Below are 21933 nucleotides of genomic sequence, written 5' to 3'. Positions count from 1 at the left end.
AGAAATATATAAAACGCCTTTGATAGAAAATTGTGTTATAAGTTAAATCAAATGGAACGCCTTTTTTATTGAACCGTTATATTTGATTTTGCTATAGAAAAGTAAAAAAAATTATTCAATTTGACTTTATCTTATAGGATGGTGTTATGAGATGAGCGTTCTATTTGGTTTTAGTAATAAAAAAACACAGTGGGCGCACAGATTCCCGCGAGGCCAAATATTTAGTTTTGGTAAAAAATTAGCTCTAACTAAAATAAAGCCTATGACATTTTACCAAAAGGGAAAAAAAAAGGGTAAAATAATAAAAAAAAAAGTAAAAACCCTCTGACATTGAAACTCCAAAACTTCCTCTCCACCTCCACGACTCCACCTCCATAACTGCGATTCTTCTCCACCGTTTATCCACCGGCTGCCGCTTCTCCGATCCTTTCCAATTCATCAATAGGCGCTTCTCATCTCAGAAACATAGAAGCCAGGTTCGTAAGTTTTAGTATGATTTCTATTTTACAAATACGAACCCTATGTTATTGGCATGTTAATTAGTTTACGATTAGCGAGTTTTGAGATGATATTATTGGAATTCTTGTTGTTAAACAATGAATTATGAGCATTAGTTCCATTTATTTCTGATTTTCGGCATTATTCATGTATTTATCGAGGGTGATTCCGTTTAATTGCAATTAAAATTGGGTGCATGTATATATTGTGATGAAATCCTTGAATTGATCTGAATTTCGAAATTGAAAATTATGATACTACTCTACTGTATTCGTGCTTTTTGTTTTTATTGAAGTGCTGGAAATCATGTGAAGGAGTATGCCATGAGTAGATAGTAGTCGATTGTACAAAGGACAATACTCTGAACAAACAAATGAGTATATGAAAACTAGATTACCCACTTAATTATAATAAGTTTAGACACTGAGTGTCAATCAAAATTTTTACTAGTAGGAATGAAATTATGAACAAACTAATAATAATACTAAGTAGATTCTCTTAGATTAAAGAAAACTAGAAAATAATGAAACTTATATAGAAAAGCCTTGCAGTAGCAATAGTATAAGATGATAAAGTATAACTAAAAACAACAAAGCACTAACTAACTACTCCTAAGTAACCCATCAAACTAATAAAAAAGTAATGGACTATAAATAAAATTAAAATTAAAAAGAGTTTTAATATTGAGGAGGTTACTCTATTTTACAGCACATGAGAGTTTGAATGATATTAAAATTATAATTAACTTTAGTTTTATTGATAAGGACTCAATGTCTTTGAGTGGATATTTATCTTTATTAACATATATTACACTTTTTTTATGTATAGATTCATGTTTCTCGTTTTATTTTCTAGTTTTTTGAAATGGATAAAAGTTGGATTACAACCAAAAAACCTGGAGACCTAGAATATGATGCCGGGGTTGTCAAATTTATTTAATTTGCAGTTACGAATAGTGAAGGTCGTGATGTTATTCCGTGTCCTTGCCATATCTGCCATAATCTTAGTTATCACAAGGTTGATGTAATACTTGCTCATTTGAGTAAATGGGAATTTGATCGAACATATACTTGTTGGTATCGCCATGGAGAAAGTAGAGTAGGAACTTCGTCAATGGGTGAAAAAAATGGATAATTCTAATGTTCATGGTGAAATATGAGGGTGATAACTTAGATGACATGATAGATGAATTTGAGGAAAGGGTTGAGATTGATCCTGAGGTGACCTTTGAGGATTTGATAAGTGATTCCGAGAAGCCCTTATATGGAGGTTGTGACAAGTACACAAGATTGTCTGGTGTACTTAAGTTGTACAATATAAAGGCGGGTCATGGCTGGACAGATTCGAGTTTTAATGCATTACTTAAGTTTTTGATTGACATGCTTCCTCCTGATAATGTTTTACCGATTTCTACATATGAGGCAAAAAAAATATTGTGTACAATGGGCTTGCGTTATAATAGAATTCATGCTTTGACTAATGATTGCATACTGTACCGAAAAGAATATGAATCTCTTAAGAGTTGCCCTCAATGCAATGTCTCAAGATACAAAATAACAGAAGGAGTTCCAGCTAAGCTGTTACTATACTTCCCAATTATTCCAAGATTCAAACGTACGTATTTGAATCCTGAAGAGGCAAAGAAATTGACATGGCATGAATTTGGGCGGAAAAAAGATGGATTACTTAGACACCCAACTGATTCTCCACAATGGAAGTCTATTGATGACAAATGGGATGATTTTGGTCGTGAAGAACGAAACCTCCGCCATGCATTGTCTACTGATGGAATGAATCCATATGGCTCTCTAAGTAGCACCTGTAGTACTTGGCCAGTTATGTTGGCCATTTACAACTTGCCGCCCTCCTTATGCATGAAAAGAAAATACATAATATTGTCAATGATAATTCCTGGACCAAAACAGCCCGGAAATGATATTTGTGTGTACTTGGCGCCTCTCATTGACGATTTGTTATTGTTGTGGGAGACGGGGGTGGAAGTGTTTGATGCTAACCGAAAAGAATTTTTCAATCTGAGAATGCTCTGCATAATCCAAGATTTTCCAGCATATGGTAATCTTTCAGGGTATAGTGTCAAAGGAGCCACTCCTTGCCCTACATGCGAAGACCATTGGAAGGGAGAGTACATGAAAGGATCTAAAAAAACAGTCTACTATGACCATCGCCCATTTCTTCCTTATGATCATTACTATCGAAGAATGAAAAAGGCTTTTACTGGAAAACAGGTGTTTGCTAGCCAGCCACATGTCTCTTCTAGCCTTGAAGTGTATGAAAAGGTTAAAGACATTCGAATTACATTTTGCAAGTTGAAGAAAAATAAAGATGTTATTCCTAAACAAGGGTACAAGAAGTGTTCGGAATTGTGGCGCCTTCCTTATTGGAGATTTCTCTATGTACGACATTGTTTTAGATATGATGCACATTGAGAAGAATGTATGTGATTGTCTGATTGACACTTTATTAGACATTAATGGTACGACAAAAGATAGTAAAGGTGCTCGGTTAGATTTAGCAAAAATGAAGATTAGAAGTGAGCTTCATGCTATTAAGTCTGGAGACCGTTCATATTTACCTCCTGCTGCGTATACACTATCTAAGAAAGAAAAGACAGAGCTTTGTGCATCCTTAGCTGGGGTAAAAGTGCCTGGGGGTTTTTCTTCCAACATATCATCTCTTGTTTTAATGCAAAATTTGAAACTCGTGGGTCTTAAGTCTCATGATTGTCATGTTTTGATGCAATATCTCCTACCTGTTGCTATTCGTTCTATTTTACCGAAAAATGTGCGATATGCCATTATTAGGTTATGTTCTTTCTTTAATGCAATATGTAGTAAAGTCTTTAATCCTAGTTATTTGGAGTCTATGGAAACATAAATTGTTGTCATTTGATGCTAACTTGAGATGTATTTTCCCCCGACATTTTTCGATATCATGGTTCATCTACCTATTCACTTGGTTAGAAAGATAAAATATTGTGGTCCCGTGCATATGAGAAGTTCATGGCCTTTTGAAAGGCAAATGAAAACATATAAGGGATATGTTGCAGAGAAAATGGTATATGAATTAGCTATTGAATTTAGCGTGGAACTTCTTCGACACAGCGGGCGATTTGATGGTAAAGGGACTATAGGTCGCAGAAGCAGTGGAGTTGCCAAAAAACTGTAGGGAATATTTCAAGCATTACCCCAAACTTGAACCCATCGTGATCATACACTTAAGCATGATGGCGTCAAAAGGGAAGGAAGCTAGAGCAAAAGAGTCACCAACAAGTTTTAGGAACTTGTAAACCGTTCACAGGGTGAAGGTTACACCCTTTAACGATCTAGAAGATCGTTAACTCCAATAGGTCTGGAACCAAGACTGGAAGTTCGGGGATGAAGGTACAAATCCAATCTTAAAGAGAAAGAACCTGCCCTAATAATAGACGTCTACTTTATTCTTCTCGTATTCATGTGCGCTTTCTGACTAACTTGCACTCAATAGATTTACCCTAAACCTGTTTAATCTATGTTGGTTGAATATTAATGCACAAATAAATCTATTATTGGCGATCACTTGAATTATAATCATATTAACTCTAAACAAGATTATTAATTATCATATTAAGCGTGATTACAAGTACAAATTCCCTTTAAACATGCATGAAAGGCGTGATGAAGCAATAAAAATAAATATATATCATCAAGCAACATAATAATCATCATCGTAATAATAATTATAAAAATAATCATGTTCATGTTAAAAATAAAGCAAGATCCTAGGCATGATACTAACAAGATTAATAACAAACTCTTGCATGTTACTAAACATAAAGATTAAAGCTTTAGCTCTAACATGATATTAGGAAAGAAAATAGGAAGCATTCTGTTAATCATACTTGATATTAGAAATTTTAGTTATTACCCTAAACAAAATACTAGGAAGCAATAAAACATCCTAACACGATACTAGGAATCAAAATAGCAATCTAAGCATGATTTCTATATCAAAAGATCAATAAAGCAATTAAAGCACTTACTTGGATGCCTCGTACTTCTTTTTGATAACAAAATACATACGTTAGTAACTTCAAGGAAAAAAATAAAATTAAACAATTAATTTAAATAATTGAAATAGAGATTTGGGACCAAACCCTCAGAAATTATCAACTTTTCACGTCTAGGGCGAAGGCAACTTTGAACTTGGCTAGGTGTGTCTAATATATGAGGAATTGTGTTTGTAAAAGGTTAGGCCATAAAGAGAGAGAGAAGGAGAGAGCTTAGAGAGAGAAGAGAAATAGAGAATTCTGGATATGAGTTAGTCGAAGAGGGTCCATGGTTATGAGTCCGCATGCACTGGTGCAGAAGCCTTACCTTTGGAAGGGTTGGCGCGAGTGGATGGGACTCCGCGAGTTGAACTCGCTTCTATGGTTTGGTGAATTCAACATTCTCGGATGTACCCTTTCTTGCTTAGAGCGTTAAATCGGGTAGATGGAGCATCAATTCCCTGAGGGTTATGTCTGTATGCAGAACACATATGAGTTTCAGAAAAGAGAGAAAAACTCAATCAGGATGTAGAATCGAGCCAACAGTGCTAGTACTAGTCAAAACAAGATGACAGATTTCTGGCTCGGTATTGGAAGAACACGGCGCCAACCAACAGGGACTGTCGTCGTGATAAGAGCCATGTCACCTGGAGACAAAATTCTCACCCTACGATAGAGCCTTATCATCGGCGACAAGCTCCGTTTTCTAGACGCCAATTCCTACATGCCTCAACAGCTGTATGTGTTCTTAAATTTTCCAGTTTTTCGCAGCATTATTTCGATTCTAGTTGTGACAGATATTCCTCAGATTTCCTACGTGTAAAAATCTTATGTTTTTGACTCATTACGGATGGTCTTTCCAATGAGAACCTTTTTTTTATGCATATGACAATAATGTTAATCAAAATTACGCACATAAAATACTTTGAACTATTCGAGTCTCATCCACTCATTCTAAATCATTGCCGAAATAAATTTCAAGAATTAAAATATAAATCCTCCCTAGTGGACTCGCCAAAAATCTGTAGGGAATATTTCAAGCATTACCCCAAACTTGAACCCCACTGTGATCATACACTTAAGTACGGTGGTGTCCAAAGGGAAGGAAGTTAGAGCAAAAGAGTCGCCAACATGTTTTAGGAACTTGTAAACTGATCACAGGGTGAAAGTTACACCCCTTAACGATCCAGGAGATCGTCAACTCCAATAGATCCGGAACCAAAACAGGAAATTCGGGGATGAAGATAAAAATCCAACCTAAAAGAGATTGAACCTGCCCTAATAATATGCCTCTACTTTATTCTTCTCGTATTCATGTGTGCTTTCTGACTAACATGCAACCATTAGATTAACCCTAAACCTGTTTAATCTATGTTGGTTTAATTTTAATGCACAGGCAAACTTATTATTGGCGATCACTTGAATTATAATTATATTAACCCTAAATAAGATTAACAATTATCTTATTAAGCGTGATAACAAGAACCAATTCCCTTTAAACATGGATAAAAGGCGTGATCAAGGAATAACAATAAGTATAATCAACAACATCATAATCATCATTATAATTAAAATAATCATAATTAAAATAATCATGTCAATACTAAAGTATAATGTTAATAGCAAGATCCTAGGCATGATACTAACAAGATTAATAACAAACCCTAGAATGTCACTAAACATCAAAAATCAAAGCTTTAACCCTAACATGATACTAACATGAATATTAGGAAAGAAATAGGAAGCATCACTGAAATAATAATTGATATAAAGAACTTATTGTTGTCACCCTAAACATCATACTAAAAAAAGCATCCTAACATGATACTAGAAATCAAAATAACAATCTAAACATGATCATAATATCAATTAAAACAATTAAAGCACTTACTTGGATGCCTCGTACCTCTTTCTAGTAACAAAATACACACGTTAGTAACTTCAAGGAAAATAATAAAACAAACAATTAAATTAAATAATTGAAATAGAGATTTGGGACCAAACCCTCAATACCAAACTTTTCACGTCTAGGGAGAAGGAAACTTTTAACTTGTCTAGGTGTGTCTAGTGCTACTGTATGAGGAATTGTGTTTGTAAAAGGCTAGACTTAGAAAGAGGGAGAGAGAGAATGAAGAAATTCTTTATGAGAGTTGATGATTTAAAAACGGAGGTTTAAGGAGGTTATTTATAATGAAAACAGTCCGGATATGATAAAAAAGAATCAGAGTTTGAAGAGGAATAAAACACGACTCTGTCGCCGAAACTGCCCTTGTCGTCGCTCGATTTGGTGTAGCGCCGCGCGACAGGTTTGTCGTCCGGGGCTACAAGACAGTTTGGGCGGATTTTGTTTATACCATATCTTTTGATCTAGAAGTCCAAATAAGGTATATAATATGTCATTAGAAATATCTTGAAGTCTACTTTTCAACCCAATTAAAATCAGATTAAAATATTTTGTAGATAAAATGATATGGCCGGAATAGTGGAAGGGTGTCAGTTTTTGGATAGAGTTTCATATTCCATTCATATTTTTTTCGTTATAGCTTAGAATTAATATTATAAAATATCATAGGAAAGATAATTTCAAAATCTATCCAACTATATACAATTTGGATAAATATTATGAGTCATAAAAATAATATCTGAGCATATTCCATCTCGTACTAATCAAGGATTATTAAAAGGAGTAGTTTTATTCAATTTCAAACTCTTTGAAACATAGTTATCAATCCTAACTCCATTAGGATTCAAAAGAACCTTATAGAGTACTCTAGAAGACTATAATCAATCCTAATAGCTTTAGGAATGATAGTTAATAATAGGCCCTCCTCTAGATCATTGGGCCGCATATAAGAACCAAACCAGGTCCAGTTTAGTATTTTGGCCATAACTTCGTCATAATTCATCGAAATTAGGCTTATAATATATCGTTAGAAAGGTCTTTTTAAGACCTATCCAAATACAATATTATTTGACCCTTGTGATGGACCAAACTAAAGTAGATTGACTATTTTCATAAAATAGAGTAGGTCACTAGTAGAAAAAGGCTCATTTGCGTCGCTCACTTAGAGTGTATTTGCGTCGCTTTTATGAGTGAAGCAACTGCTCGCGATGCAAATGACTTTTAAATCATTTGCATCACTCCTAGGCGCGACGCAAATAAGAGTCATTTGTGTCACTCCTTTATAAACAAGTGACGCAAATAAGAGTTATTTGCGTCGCTCCTTTATAAACAAGTGACGCAAATAGCTGTTCTGAGCAACTTCTTGTTTGTTATTTACATCACCTGTTTATATAGTAGGAGGGACGCAAATGACTTACTAGACAATACAAAATTTCTTTATTTGCGACACTTGTTTGTTTTATGAGTGACTCAAATGATGTGAATTTGTTTAAATTATAATAATTGCTTGTATATGTTTGTAGTACCTGTTTTCCTTGGTAGTGGTATAAAGTAATATGCTAACGCTAATAATTGAAATTAAAATGCAATATTAATGAATGCAAATGTAAATTACGACATAGTCTCCTTTGTATTTTGGCCTACTGTAGGCGTCGCTCGAAGTGCGCCTACGTTAAAAGCATGTGTGAATATGCTTGGCACTCATAGGAAGTGGGAATCAACATTACAATTAGGGACAACGATTAGGGACAAAGCAAAGTAGGGAGCCGCCAACAAGTTTTTAAGGAACTTGTAAACCGTTCACGGATCATAAAAAGGCAACCACGATAAGGGACAACGATAGGCAACAACGATTGACCCGTGAAGGTTACACCCCATTCATAATCCATGAGATTACTAACTCCATATGGTTCGGAACCACGAAAGGAGGATCGGGGATGATGGTACGAAGTGAGTCATGGAGTCACATTCGCCCGTATTGGCCTCTACTCGATTCTTATATTGAAAAGCATTCCTGTGATCTCAAAGGCATACAAACAAAATATTCAATTCGCTCCAAACTATTATTTAACTAAATTGGTTGAATATTAATGCACACATAATTCTAAAATATTGGTGATCACTTGAATTAATTAACAAGATTAAAAAGGATCCTAAACCGGTTGTCTAAATTATCTTATTAGGCGTGATTTTCAATTACATATTCCCTTTAAACATGCAATATGGTGATCAATAAATATAATAGAACAAACATTAATATTGGAAACAACTTAGTCCCAATTCCAACAACATAAAATCGTTAGAAAAATAATAGAAATAAAAGGAACATGATTCTTACTTTGATTCTGTTTGTTTGCAACTACAAAATAATAAACGAGTTAGTAACTTCAAGGAAAAAATAAAACAATAATTAAATTAAATTAAATAAAGTAGAGTTGATTTGGGGCCAAACCCTCAAACAGTTCTACCTTTCGAGCCTTGGCTAAAGGACAGAACCACGAGTAAAGTATGGACTCCTTTGAGCACTTGAAGAAGGAATTTTGAAGTGAAAAGGGTAGACTTGTGTTTAGGCTAAAGCATAAAAGTGAGAAAAAAAATTCGAGAGAATTAATTGATGCCTCGTACATCAGAAATGAGGGGGTATTTATAGGGAAAATGTTCTGAGGGAGCACACGGAACCCTAAAATGATAAAAACCCTAAAAAAGTATCCCGTGACACGGCAAACTGTACCGTGACACGGGAAGTCCCACCGTCAGACGGCAAACTTTCCCGTGAAACGGTACATTTTTAGTACGACGCGGGAAATTTTCAGAAAACGGGAAAGAAAACGCGTTAAGGGTTTACGCGGAAAAGACACAGAACGTCCCGTGTCACGGCAGACTTCCCGTGTCACGGGAAATCCCACCGTCAGACGGGAAGGATTCCCGTGACACGGTGGCTGTCTACCGTGGCGCGGGAATTTCCAGCCCACTTTTCCGTCTAAATACATTTTTAACCCTAATTTCATTCGGCATTTTAAGTGCCGATTGACAATTTCGGGCCTTTTCTGACTTATTATTATTTGGGCTAAAATAAGAAAATAATTAAATAAAAATAAACAAAAGGTTTGGGCCAATAATAAGTCTGGGCTGAAATAAAAACTATGCTTTTACTAAACATCAAGATCAATCCATGGACCGTTCAAAAATATGAATTTAATTAAATACGATTTTTTAAGCACTCTCGGGATTAAATACTAAACTCGACAAATAGTGGCGGTGAAAGGATGTTCATCATCGGGTTTGGTTTTGGGGAGACATTTTTAGTTGTCTACAGAAGCCCCCACTTTGACTGAGTTTGTAGAAACATCAGTTTCGAAAAACGATAGTCAAAGTAGCCGATAGGGACGGAGAATGATTTAAGACGTTCTGCGATCCTAAATCATTCTGTATACGCCGATACATGCAGAAAAATGTTAATTCCACAGATAAAAGAGTAAAGGGATAGAATACGTATAAAGCACCAGTGTATTGGTGACAAACGAATTTGGCAGCTTCCTAAGCTTGAAGGAATCCACCGAGTGACATTTGTTGAAACGCTTTCCATGCTTGAGGAAAGCCGACTGAAGAGTTTGGTAGTTTTCTAAGCCTGAAGAAAGCTACCGGGTGACACTTTCCATGCTTGAGGAAAGTCAACGTATTAATTTGGTGTCATTCTATGCTTGAAGAATTCCACCGATAATGCCTTCCATGCTTGAGGAAAGCCGACAAAGGAATTTGGCGGTTTTCTATACTTGAAGAAAAATCCACCGATAACGCTTTCCATGCTTGAGGAAAGCCGACTTGGCGGTTTTCTATACTTGAAGAGAAATCCACCGATAACGCTTTCCATGCTTGAGGAAAGCCGATTTGGCGGTTTTCTATACTTGAAGAAAAATCCACCGATAACGCTTTCCAAGCCTGAGGAAAGCCGACTTGGCGGTTTTCTATACTTGAAGAAAAATCCACTGATAACGCTTTCCAAGCCTGAGGAAAGCCGACTTGGCGGTTTTCTATACTTGAAGAAAAATCCACCGATAACGCTCGATAACGCTTTCCAAGCCTGAGGAAAGCCGACCATTGCTGAAATTTGAAAGTGTATGATGGTTCGATTATCCCCCAACGTGGGCCGCAGATGATTCACACCTTTAATTCGATTATCCGACCATATTTGGTGCTTAAAATGCCGAAAAATAGACTTTGATGCTTGCTAGGGGTAAAATGGTAATTTTAGTCTCCTTTAAGTATCAATTACAATATTCCGCGTAATTCTAGCGAAAAATAACTGTCAGTTTTATGCAAAAAAAATCGTGCAACCTTAGTCAAAATGTCAGGAATATTCGCAAATAACTATACAAAGCCACTGTGTCACAAAAAATATTCCCATGACACGGTACGGATCCCCGTCACGCGAAGCTGTTTCCCGTGACGCGGCAAGGGGGTCCCGTGGCGCGGGAATCTAGTGGCTGAAAAAACGGTCAAATGGCATCTTTGACCAGTCAAAGCTTGTGCACCACACAAAATCTGACCGTTACGTGGGAACGGGGTCCGTTGCACGGGATTTTTTGGTTTTAAATATCACACATTTTCCTCATTTTGCTCATCTTTCTCGTTCGATTTTCACCCAAAAGCTCGAATTTTTTTTTTTTTGCTCGGTTTGCCGTGTCTCGGCTGCTTCTCACAGGCGCTCGGTGTTCTTTCCCGTCGGCCGGCGTTCATCACCGTGTCACGGTGGTCCTGCTTCCTTTCTCTCCTTTTTTTTTGTTTTGGTTTTTGCTGAAACTTGCTGTTGCTGTCGTTCGTTGCTGCTTACTGCTGTTGCTATCGCCTGAAGTTGCTGTCGATGTCGCCGGAGCTCCGTTGGTTCTGAGGCTTACCGTGACACGGGAAACACTCACCGTGTCACGGGCCACGGCATTAGCCGGCCGTGTCGCGGCGGTCTGTTGGGTTGCCGGAGCTTTTTCGAGCTTTTGTTGTTTGATTTTTCACCAAATTCACTCCAAATTTTTGCCATACTCCTCATATTCGAATCTCTACAAGGATCTATGTAAGTTCCTCTTAATTTTTGTCTCAAATTTGCTTCAAATGGGTAATTTCATGAAAAACCCTTAAAAATCAATTTGGGGATTTTTGATTTTGAGGTTTTATGTTGAAATTCTTGCCATGATTTTACTAGTATATGTATGTATGTTTGTTTGTGAGAAATTTGAGACAAAAATTGCATGATTTGATGGAGAATTGAGTAAATCACCATTTTTGGATACCACTTTTGTGAAATGATGTTCATGTTACTTCTTTGCACTTGAAATGGTGAAAACATGGTGGTAGACCTTGTAAAATATTTCATGATGTGTTGATTCATTGTTTTTGTGCAACTTCGAAACGCATTTTGCGTATGTATTATATTGTCATGGAGAACATAGTATCATGCGGCTAGGAGAACTGTAGTATTAGTTTGTCATGGAGAAACTAAATACCATAATTTTGCCCATTTTTAGCCTGGAGGTAAAAATTTAGCGTATAATTCGATAAATAACTAAATAACTTAGGAAATGATGCCAAGTATTTAGATCTTTATTTTTATAAAAATGCAACTTGAATTAAATGTCTTAGGAAATGATGCTAAGCATTTAGATCTTTATAATAGCATGCCTAGGCGACGGGATCGCGATCTTTCTACCCACGGTCGGCGTCAGGCTTTTCGGGAGGACACTCCCACTATTTCTGAGGGTATGGACGATGATGCCTTAGAGTCCGAGCCTCGGGCTTCTACGAGTAGAGGTAGGTGGGTTCCACCTCCGTGGACTCCAGACCAGTTGGTTTTCTGCCGTGAAAACCATGTTTCTCATCGCCCACTCTCCGCATAGTCGACGGCACGCTTCGCCACCACGGTTCTGGAGCCGGCGATTTGATTCCTCGACTTCACCGGATCATTACGAGGGATCCTGCTACGAACGCCCTCTAGGAATCGACCGGTTTAGTAGATTTCAATACGGCGGTTGTAGGGTTTCGCAGCCCCCGGGGTTGCGGTGCGACGGTCATTCGCGCATTGTTGAAGTATTTCTGGGATACTACCAATACTTTTCATTTATCTTGGGGGGAGATGACAGTGACCCCTCTGGACTTCAGTATGATTAGCGGGCTGCGCTTTACTGACCGGGCCGTAGCTCAGATGTCTGATCTGTCTTGGGGATCGGCTGAGGCAGCTGATTTGTTAGGTCCGATCGTTCAGCATATCAGGACCCGACCAGTGTCTTGAGGTGGTCCTAGGAGTGGGCGATCGAAGCTGGCTTCAGTTTTAGCTCGTGGCTTTGACATGGAGGATACATCGGCTGAGCAACGAGTGCGGATCTTCATCCTGATTCTGATCTCCATGACCCTTTCTCCTGATAGGAGTTCACGCGTACTCCTTTGCTACCTCCCCTCTTTGGTCAGGATCCATGAGATAGGATCCTATAGTTGGGCCAGCCTCGGATACGCCGACCTTCTCTTATCGCTACGTCATGGGTGTCGGCAGCTGAACGACGAGTCTCCCATCACTGTCTATGGTCTGTGGAGAGTCGTAGAGGTGATGATCTTTTCCTCTTTTGGTTTCACTTTAACTTGTTCGACTCATGTGCTAAAGATTACTTTTCATTGCAGCTATGGTTCTACGAGTATTTCCCAGGCTTGGCTCCTCGCCGACGTCGTGGAGCGGTACATGATTTCCCTGTCAGGGCTAGATGACGTGATCGAGGAGAGTCGCGGGTGGAGTCTGTCCCTGCGCTGCGTGGGCTGCTACGCCGAGGCACCTCTTCTATTAGCGTAAGAATTAGTTTTGTTGCCTGTTATTTTCCCTCTGACGTTGTTTCCGTTGTTTCATGCCAACTTTTTATGGTTTTCAGGTTGCCATTGATGTCCAGTATCGTCCTTGGGCCGGGATTACTAATCTTCCTGAGGCCTTGCGTCTTTCAGCGCACCGCACCATTTTGGTTGGTACTGGACGCTTTGTCTGGTATTTGGGGGAGCGTGTCGTTCGTCAGCATAGCGGCGATCGCTTTGTGGTGCCCTCATCTCCACCAGAGTCGATGCAGGACTCACGCTTGATTATGGAGTTGATAAACAGGGGAGAGCGCTATACTTTTCCATGGCAGGAGCTTGTGCACATGGAGGGTGATTATGCGCAGGACTTGCTTCCCTCTCTGGCTCCTCCACCCCGTCTTCCTGAGGTATGATTTATTTTGAGAATCTTTGTTACTAGTCTCTGTTTTAAATAGTCGAATAACTTGATTATTCGATTATATTTTCAGACGACTATTCGCCCTGTGGGGAGGATCGAGATTCCGACTCAGTCTGTCCGCTATCCAGGGCCGATTGGTATCACCGAGGATCATATTGCTGACGCGCCAGAGAGTTACAGACAGGCGCAGGAGTCTCTGCCCGAGGTCTTTGAGCTGGTAAGTTTTTTGACGCATTATTCATCCTTTTAACACTGCTTGTTATCCTCAGCCTAACCGCCCGGAGATGATGGGACTCATGAAGCTGGTTGACGCCCTAAAGTATTGCATCATCAAGCTTCGGCGTGGTGCGAGTTGTCGGAGCTGTAGCGACGTTCTTGAGGTATCATTCATTTTTTTACTTCTACCATTTGTTTTATTTTGCATTGTTGACACCTTTTGATTTTGTATCTTTCAGGAGCAACGGAGGTCCCGCTCGCGCTCGAGGCATTGAGGCTCGGATGAGGAGGAGCTTGGTCGTGGTAGACGATCTCCTGAGATTCACCGGCGCTCTCATTCTCAGCGATAGCCTCAGATTACTCAGCCGTTTCAGGAGGCTTAGTGGCAGCAGCCTTAGTCTTCCCAGCGCTTTCCGGGCAAGAGTCAGGGGCAGCGACAGTCTGTTTCACAGCCTCCACAGCCTGAGCTTGGGTCTGTTTTGACTCCCTTGGATCTCGGTTCATTTTCAGCTCCATTGTCCGGGATTCCTCCACCGGTGTCGGGCTTGTTCTCAGTTCCGATGTATGGGACGATGCCTTCACCGACGATTCCCGCGTCTTTGAGTCAGTCTACACCGTTTTCCGGCTGGACGGGTCCTGCCTTGAGTTTGACTACTGCTTGGGTCACAGGGACTAGTAGGGACACTACTCCCCGTACTCAGATGATGGAGGGACTCTTTGGCTCACCGTTCCCATATTCGCAGGGTGGAGATGATACTGATTCTGGCTCTAGGGACTTCTGACCGAGGGTTTTTATTTGTACATGCTATGATGACACTTGACATGTTTATTTATTACGACTCTTTTGTACATTATTCACAGTTTATGTATTTATTATTGTGTGTTAGTGTGTGTTATCGTGTATTTATTAATGACGCCACAAAAAAGTAAGTGGAGTAATGGAGGGTACCGACCTTCCCAAAAAGAAAAAGAAATAAAAAGACAAGTAAAAATAAATAGAATACGTAAATAAAATGATAAAGCGAAAAATAAAAAAAATAAAAAAAATAAATAAAATAAAGATAATAATAATAATAAGTAATAAAAAGGTTGAGAATTTTATTAGAAATAAAACTCTCAGAAAATTGAAAAAATAAACAGTGAAGATAAAATATTAAAAAAAATCCGGATAGGTACGGGAAAAGATGAAAAAATAAAACGCGTGAGGTGCCGTGACACGGCACTGTACACCGTGTCACGGCAAAAATTGTCGTGTCGCGGCAAAGGTTCCCGTGACACGGTGGGACTTCCCGTGTCACGGTACGCGTATTCCTCAGCGGTGTGTTTTACGCGTATGAAAAGATAATTTCTGGGCAGTTTCGAGCGCTTTTTCTATAAAATAAGACCAGTATATTCATGATATGCATAATTACGAAACACAAAATAATTTAGAAGTTCATATTTCAATAATCATGTCTCAGAATTTTGATAATACATTGTGTGACTGGTCTTATTCTTTGACCAATGCTGAAAAAAGAGAGTTAGAATTATTTCATGTCAGGGGTTTACTAGCCCTGCGACATGTAGCTATTGAACATGATTTTCTTAGGGCAGCATTAGATTTTTGGAGTCCAGAAACACACTGTTTTAAATTTGATTATGATGAAATATGTCCCCTGCCGGAGGAATTCGGTGCAATATTTGGATTTCCTGCTAGAAATCTTATTGCCATGTCTACCCTACGTGAATATTATTACCAAGATTTTGAACGCCATCTGAATCTAACAGATCCTGATTTAAATAGAATTGTGTGTGGTAATGAGGTAGACTTAGAAAAACTTGCAAATTTATATTTTAATCGCCCTATCTCTGAGTCTTATCATGTATATCGTAGAAGGGCATATATTTTTTGCATGTTTAGCAAGCTTTTATTTGCAAACGGTAGGGTAGGACATGCTTGTCTAGCGTCCGTGCTTGAACATGTCGAATCTGGAAGATCTCCTATGTCGACGTGCCTTGGAGAAACATTTCGTGGCCTTGACGAAGCAAAAGCTGACCGGAAAGCCATCAGGAAGACCTCTCTGGTACTGTTGCAGGTAAAAATACGCTCCGAGTAGCCCCTGTGACACAAAACAGGCACTGTGTCACGGTGGGTGTCTGCCGTGACACGGTGAAATCTGCCGTGTCACGGGAATCTGCAATATTTTATTTATTTATTTATTTTTTTTTTACGTCTGATTTTTCTTTTTGCTGATTTGGTTGATGGAGCGTTTAGAATTATTTGAAGCCCCTACGATGTTGAAAAATATGGCCCTAACGACCTAGTCCGCAGGAAAAAGAATTACTTTGCGAACATGTCGTATGAAGATTGGAAAAATTTCTTTGCAAAGAGGGAATTTTCCATTCGTTGGGTGGTGCCTTGGTGGAGGCTTACTAGGATGGTTGGCACGAATGATACTCCATATTGCCGCGTTCCTAGTATCTCAAAACTGACCTTTTATTGTCCTTCTCGACTGATGCGGCAGTATGGACTTGAACAAGTAGTTCCACGCTATAACGATAGTCCTCGTGAAGTATCGTTGCATGAAAGTAACGTTCACAAGTACGAGACTTATTGGATTGGAAGACCTTTGTGGACCGTTTCTGCAAGTGACCAAGCTCCTCCTCCTTTATCTAGTGCATACAAGGCATGGTTGAACCCTAGAAGTAGGAGGGAACGATTCGGATCACGCAAGTTTGACATGAAGAGTCGTCTTGGAAATAAGAAAGCCCCTCCTAAAGATCGTCTAGGTCCCAGAACACAAGGGATCGAGTTTAAGACTCCTATAATGCCGAGAAAGAAGAATTATGTGAAAGGGAAGGGTAAAGAAAAAAGATGGTCTATAGGGAGAAACAACCGAAAAATTTCAAGAAAGGTGAAAGGGGTGAAAGTTCGACTAGGGGTGTGACGGTTCGGGCTACGAAAGACACATTAATGGTGAAGGCCGACCTAATTGACCAAGAGAAGGATGTTCCTAAAGTGAAGAGAGATTAGATCAATAGTGCTTTGCTTTTTATGATTTATAATTTTTATTTAAAAAAAGGCATATGATGCCAATAATTGTAGTCGCATTTATTTCAATAATAATAGCATATTTATTTCAGCCTTATAAATAAAAAATTACAATGACTTTTATTTATTTTTTATTTATCCGAGTCAAGGAGTCGGACACAATGGAAGAACGAAAATAAAAAAACTCGAACAAACAATGAATTCGCAACGAATGCGTCACTAAAAAAATCGGAAAACCTGAAATTCCACCGTGTCACGGTGAAAAATCCCGTTACACGTTACAAATTCCCACGTCACGACAATTTAATTTTTTTTATTTTATTGTATTTTTTTTTACTCAGGTCCACCGCACCACGGTGAACTGTACCGTGACACGGTGGAATGTCCCGTGTCGCGGCAAAAACCCCTTTTTTTTGTCGTGACGCAATGCTGAACTGACGCGCATATTTGATTAACAGAGGGAGGATTTTTAGTTTTTAAAGTGGTCGGGCCCCCTTGAGGGGTTGCCTACGTATCCTAAAAAGGAATCAGGCCAAACGTAGCTCTATTGGGTCATGAACCCATGCGACTAGGCATAGAATTTCTTAAGTTGATCCAAGTTGGTTAAATTGTGGAAACCGTTACCGTCCATGTCTACCAATTGTTCCGCTCCGCCAGACAAGATGGCTTTAACAATGTACGGGCCTGACCAATTCGGTCTGAATTTGCCTCTTGGATCTAACACATTTTTACGAAGTGCCTTAAGCACTAGGTCACCCTCTTTGATGTTCCTGGTTTTGACTTTTTTATTAAAATGTTGCGCCATACGCTGTTGGTAAATTTGGACATGATGCAAAGCTGCCAAGCGTTTTTCATCAAGTAAGACCAGTTCATCGTATCTTGCTTTAATCCAGTCGACTTCATCTAGTTGGCTTTCCAATGCGATTCGAAGGGAAGGGATTTCGAGTTCGATTGGTTGTACAACTTCAACTCCATAGACCAGAGAGAAAGGGGTAGCCCCCGTTGATGTACGAACAGAGGTTCGATAACCCCAAAGGGCGAAATGTAGCTTACTTAACCAATCCTTGTAATTTTCTGTCATATTTTTTATGATATTTTTCACATTTTTGTTGGCCGATTCGACTGCACCATTTGTTTGTGGTCTGTAAGGTGACGATCTGTGATGCTTGATATGATATTTCTGTAATAATTCCGCGCATTCAGCTTGGAAATGTGTTCCATTATCACTGATCATCTCATGTGGTACCCCATAGCGGCATATGATATTTTTCTCAATGAATTGAGCTACATGTTTCGCCGTCAGCTTAGCATATGAGGCAGCTTCGACCCATTTGGTGAAATAGTCGATTGCTAAGAGAATGAATTCATGCCCCCCTTGTCCTGGTGGTGTTATTTTTCCAATGATGTCGATGCCCTAAGTGGAGAAAGGCCATGGAGAAGTATATATGTGTAGAGAAGCGAAGGTGGAACATGCTGTAAATTTGCGTAGACTTGACACTTCATACATTTCTTGACGTATTCGTGACAATCTTTTTCCATAGTAGTCCAATAGTAACCTTTTCGTTGAATCTTTTGGACTAACATCTTTGCATTCATGTGTGTTCCACATATACCGACATGAAGGTTTTCCATGGTTTTATGTGCTTCTTTCTTGGCTATGCATAAGAGATTTCTTCCCATTGCAGTTCTCTTGTGGAGTTCTCCCCTGATGAGCACATACTGTGAGGCCAGGAGCCTCAAAGCACGGCGTGCCCTTTTATCAATATTAGGAGGGTATTCTCCTCTTGTCACATAATTAAGGACATCTGTATACCATGGCTCTTTATCTTCTTCTTGTGGTTCTTGTTCATCGTCGAGTGCGTGAACATAAGCCGGCTCATAACTTCTTTCTATGGTCAGTGGCATTCTGATTGTATCAGTTAGAATTCGCACCATTGGTGCTAATTTAGCTAGTGCGTCGGCGAATTGGTTTTCTTCTCTTGGCAAATACGTATATTCCACTTCATCTAGTTGCTCCGTGAGAGTTTCTAAATGAGCTTGATACGTAGCGAGACTTTCACTTCTCACTTTCCATCTCTTGGAGATTTGGTTAATGATTAGTGAAGAATCACCATAGATTCTGAGTTTCTTAATTCCCAAGGCGACAGCTGTTTCTAACCCTAAAATGCATGCTTCATATTCTGCGGCATTGTTGGTGACATCAAAGTCGAGCTTCATGGAAATTGAGATGTGCTCTTCATTGGGTGATACAAGCAAGACTCCTACACCACATCCTTTTTGGTTTGAATTGAAGCTCCATCGAAATAGAGTATCCAGCTATCATCTTCAGTCATGAGTAAATCTTCGTCAGGGAAATTGTACTCATCTTCTTCTTTTTCAGCTTCTTCTAGTGGAAAGTCTGCTAGGAAATCAGAAACCGCAGAACCCTTGATGGCTTTTTGTGGCACAAATCTCAAGTCAAACTGAGCAAGATTGACTATCCACCTTGATAATCTGCCATTGAGTGTTGCTTTTTCGAACAAGTATTTGAGAGGATCCATCTTGGACATGACAAATCTCACGCATGTAATGTCTTAGTTTCTGTGCGGCCCATACAAGTGCGAGACACAACTTCTCAAGTGGTGTGTATCGCGTCTCATATCCTTGAAGTTTCTTACTTAAGTAATAGATTGCATTCTCCTTGCTTTCGATCTCTTGTGCTAGCATTGCCCCCATCGTTTCTCTTGTGACCGTAAGGTAGAGTCGAAGAGGAAAGTCAGGTATTGCTGGCGCTAGCACGGGTGGGTTTGCCAAGTACTCTTAGATTTTGTCGAAAGATTTTTGGCAATCGTCATCCCATGTGACTGGGACATTTTTCTTGAGCTTCTTGAATATAGGTTCACATATCGCTGTGAGCTTTGATATGAACCTACTTATATACTGCAACCTTCCAATGAAACCTCGAATCTCCTTCTCATTTTTGGGTGGTGGCATGACCATGATCGCCTTTACTTTTGTAGGATCTATTTCAATCCCTCGAGAACTGATCACGTATCCAAGTAATTTTCCTGACGTGACTCCGAATGCACATTTTGTTGGATTTAATCTCATGTTGTACTTGCAGAGTCTTTCAAAGAACTTGCGAAGTGCAATAATATGGCCTGGGCGATCTTTAGACTTAACGATCATATCATCGACATAGACCTCCACCTCTTTCTGCATCATGTCATGTAACAATGCTGTAGCTACTCTTTGGTAGGTGGCACCCGCGTTTTTCAACCTGAATGGCATTACCGTATAGCAATATGTACCCCATTGCGTGATGAATGTGTTTTTCTCCATGTCTTCTTCGGCCATCAATACCTGATTATATCCGGCGTAACCATCCATGAATGATAGGAGTGCATGGTTTGCTGTGTTATCGACCAGAATGTCAATGTGAGGTAGAGGGAACCCATCTTTTGGGCTTGCTTTATTGAGATCCCTGTAATCAACACACATTCTGACCCTTCCATCCTTCTTTGGAACTGGAACCACATTTGCTATCCATTCTGGATATTTGGATACTCTGATGAAACCTGCGGCCAACTGCTTCCTGAATTCTTCCTTGATTTTGAGAGCCACATCGGGTTTCATACAGCGCAACTTTTGTTTGACAGGCTTCATACCTTGAATGAGTGGTATCGTATGCTGAGCTATATCCCTGTCAATTCCTGGCATATCTTGGTATGACCAAGCAAATACATCAACAAATTTACTAAGCAAGTTAATTATCTCTTTGCGTTCATCTTGACTTAGTGTTAATCCAATTTTTACTTCTTTAACAGTCGTATCATTGGAAATGTTAACTGTTTCTGTATCTTCGATAACTGCTGTTTTATTTTCGTGTTCTTCCATTGCTTTTATTATTTCTTTGTCATTTTTATCATTAGCAAAGCAATATTGATCAGGGCTAGGGGAATGACACACATCGTAAGCAAAGGTAGTCATTTTATTGAATTCATTGGCTAATACATCAAGAGGGGCAAGGTCGGCTGCGACCTCACCGAAATTATTAGGACTAGAAAGAGAGGACTCAATAAGAGACTCAGGGTTGAACTCTATAGCAGAAAGAGGGTCGGCCTCGGACTCTAAGGACTCGTCTACAGACTTAGACTCAGACTCGGACTCGGACCCAGACGACTCAGACTCATCAAACAGAGGACCCTCGCCAGCGGTTATTTCTAACTTCTCTCTACTCGGCGTAGTGATCCTCAATGTCTTGCGCCATCCCCTTGAAATGTTGTCAGCTTGGACGATTAACTCGGAGGGGTCAAAATCCTTGTTTGCTATGACAGCTTGAACGAGCTCGGAGTTATCATTGCGGACCGGCTTAAACTCATTCTACTCCATTCTAAAAAGGAGGTTGATTCCTAGATCATCAGAACTCGGGCTAGCTGGCTTATCGGTTGTGAAGAGCTCTTCGTCTTTATCAACAAAGTCACAATCAAGGAACACCTTGAATCCTGGTTCACGGATCCCATCATGGACGAATGGCTCAGGGAATTCATAGCATGGGAAGTCTTCCCCTTCTTTGATGTACTGGCCATTGAGGGTGAACGGATATCGATCCATGGCCATTTCCGTCTTTGTGATTCGAGCATTATTGCGAGCCTTCATCTTCAATAAAGCTTGTTTCACATCTTCTTTTGTTTGCTTGAATCCCAAGCCAAAAGTATCCTTCTTGAGTGCACCAGGATGGCCCCAAGATTCAGCCATTTTCTTCTTGAGTCCAAGGGTCATTCCAGGGAAATGACCTTGCTTCTTCAGAATGGCATTGATATTGGTGTTTGAATAGGGATCGAAGTCGAGATGACACTTTTCCTCCTCTTCAATCACGAGAACATCATCAAGGGAAAACCCCCAAAGATCTCCATCTTCTTCGTCATGTTCAACATGGACGATAGGAGTGTCAATAACTTGAATGCGCATGGGAGAAGCATCAATAGTAATTGGAACCCCTCCAACTATGGCTTTTAGTTTCT

The 21933-nt window shown here is 39.5% G+C and overlaps 1 protein-coding gene across 1 annotated transcript; it reads left to right on the top strand.

Annotated features, from left to right (window-relative positions):
* The first annotated feature begins 1643 nt into the window (after nt 1-1643).
* LOC145557535 (uncharacterized) lies at nt 1644-3393 on the top strand. The gene is made up of 2 exons (XM_081618708.1): nt 1644-2871; nt 2930-3393. The coding sequence occupies exons 1-2, from the start codon at nt 1644-1646 to the stop codon at nt 3391-3393; spliced, it is 1692 nt and encodes a 563-aa protein (XP_081474834.1).
* The last annotated feature ends 18540 nt before the right edge of the window (nt 3394-21933 follow it).

This window comes from Chenopodium album, chromosome 9, assembly GCF_948465745.1.
Source record: "Chenopodium album chromosome 9, dcCheAlbu1.1, whole genome shotgun sequence".
Classification (NCBI taxonomy): Eukaryota; Viridiplantae; Streptophyta; class Magnoliopsida; order Caryophyllales; family Amaranthaceae; genus Chenopodium; species Chenopodium album.
The sequence above is the reverse complement of the archived record's forward strand: the minus strand, read 5'-3'. Positions and strand labels throughout refer to the sequence as shown.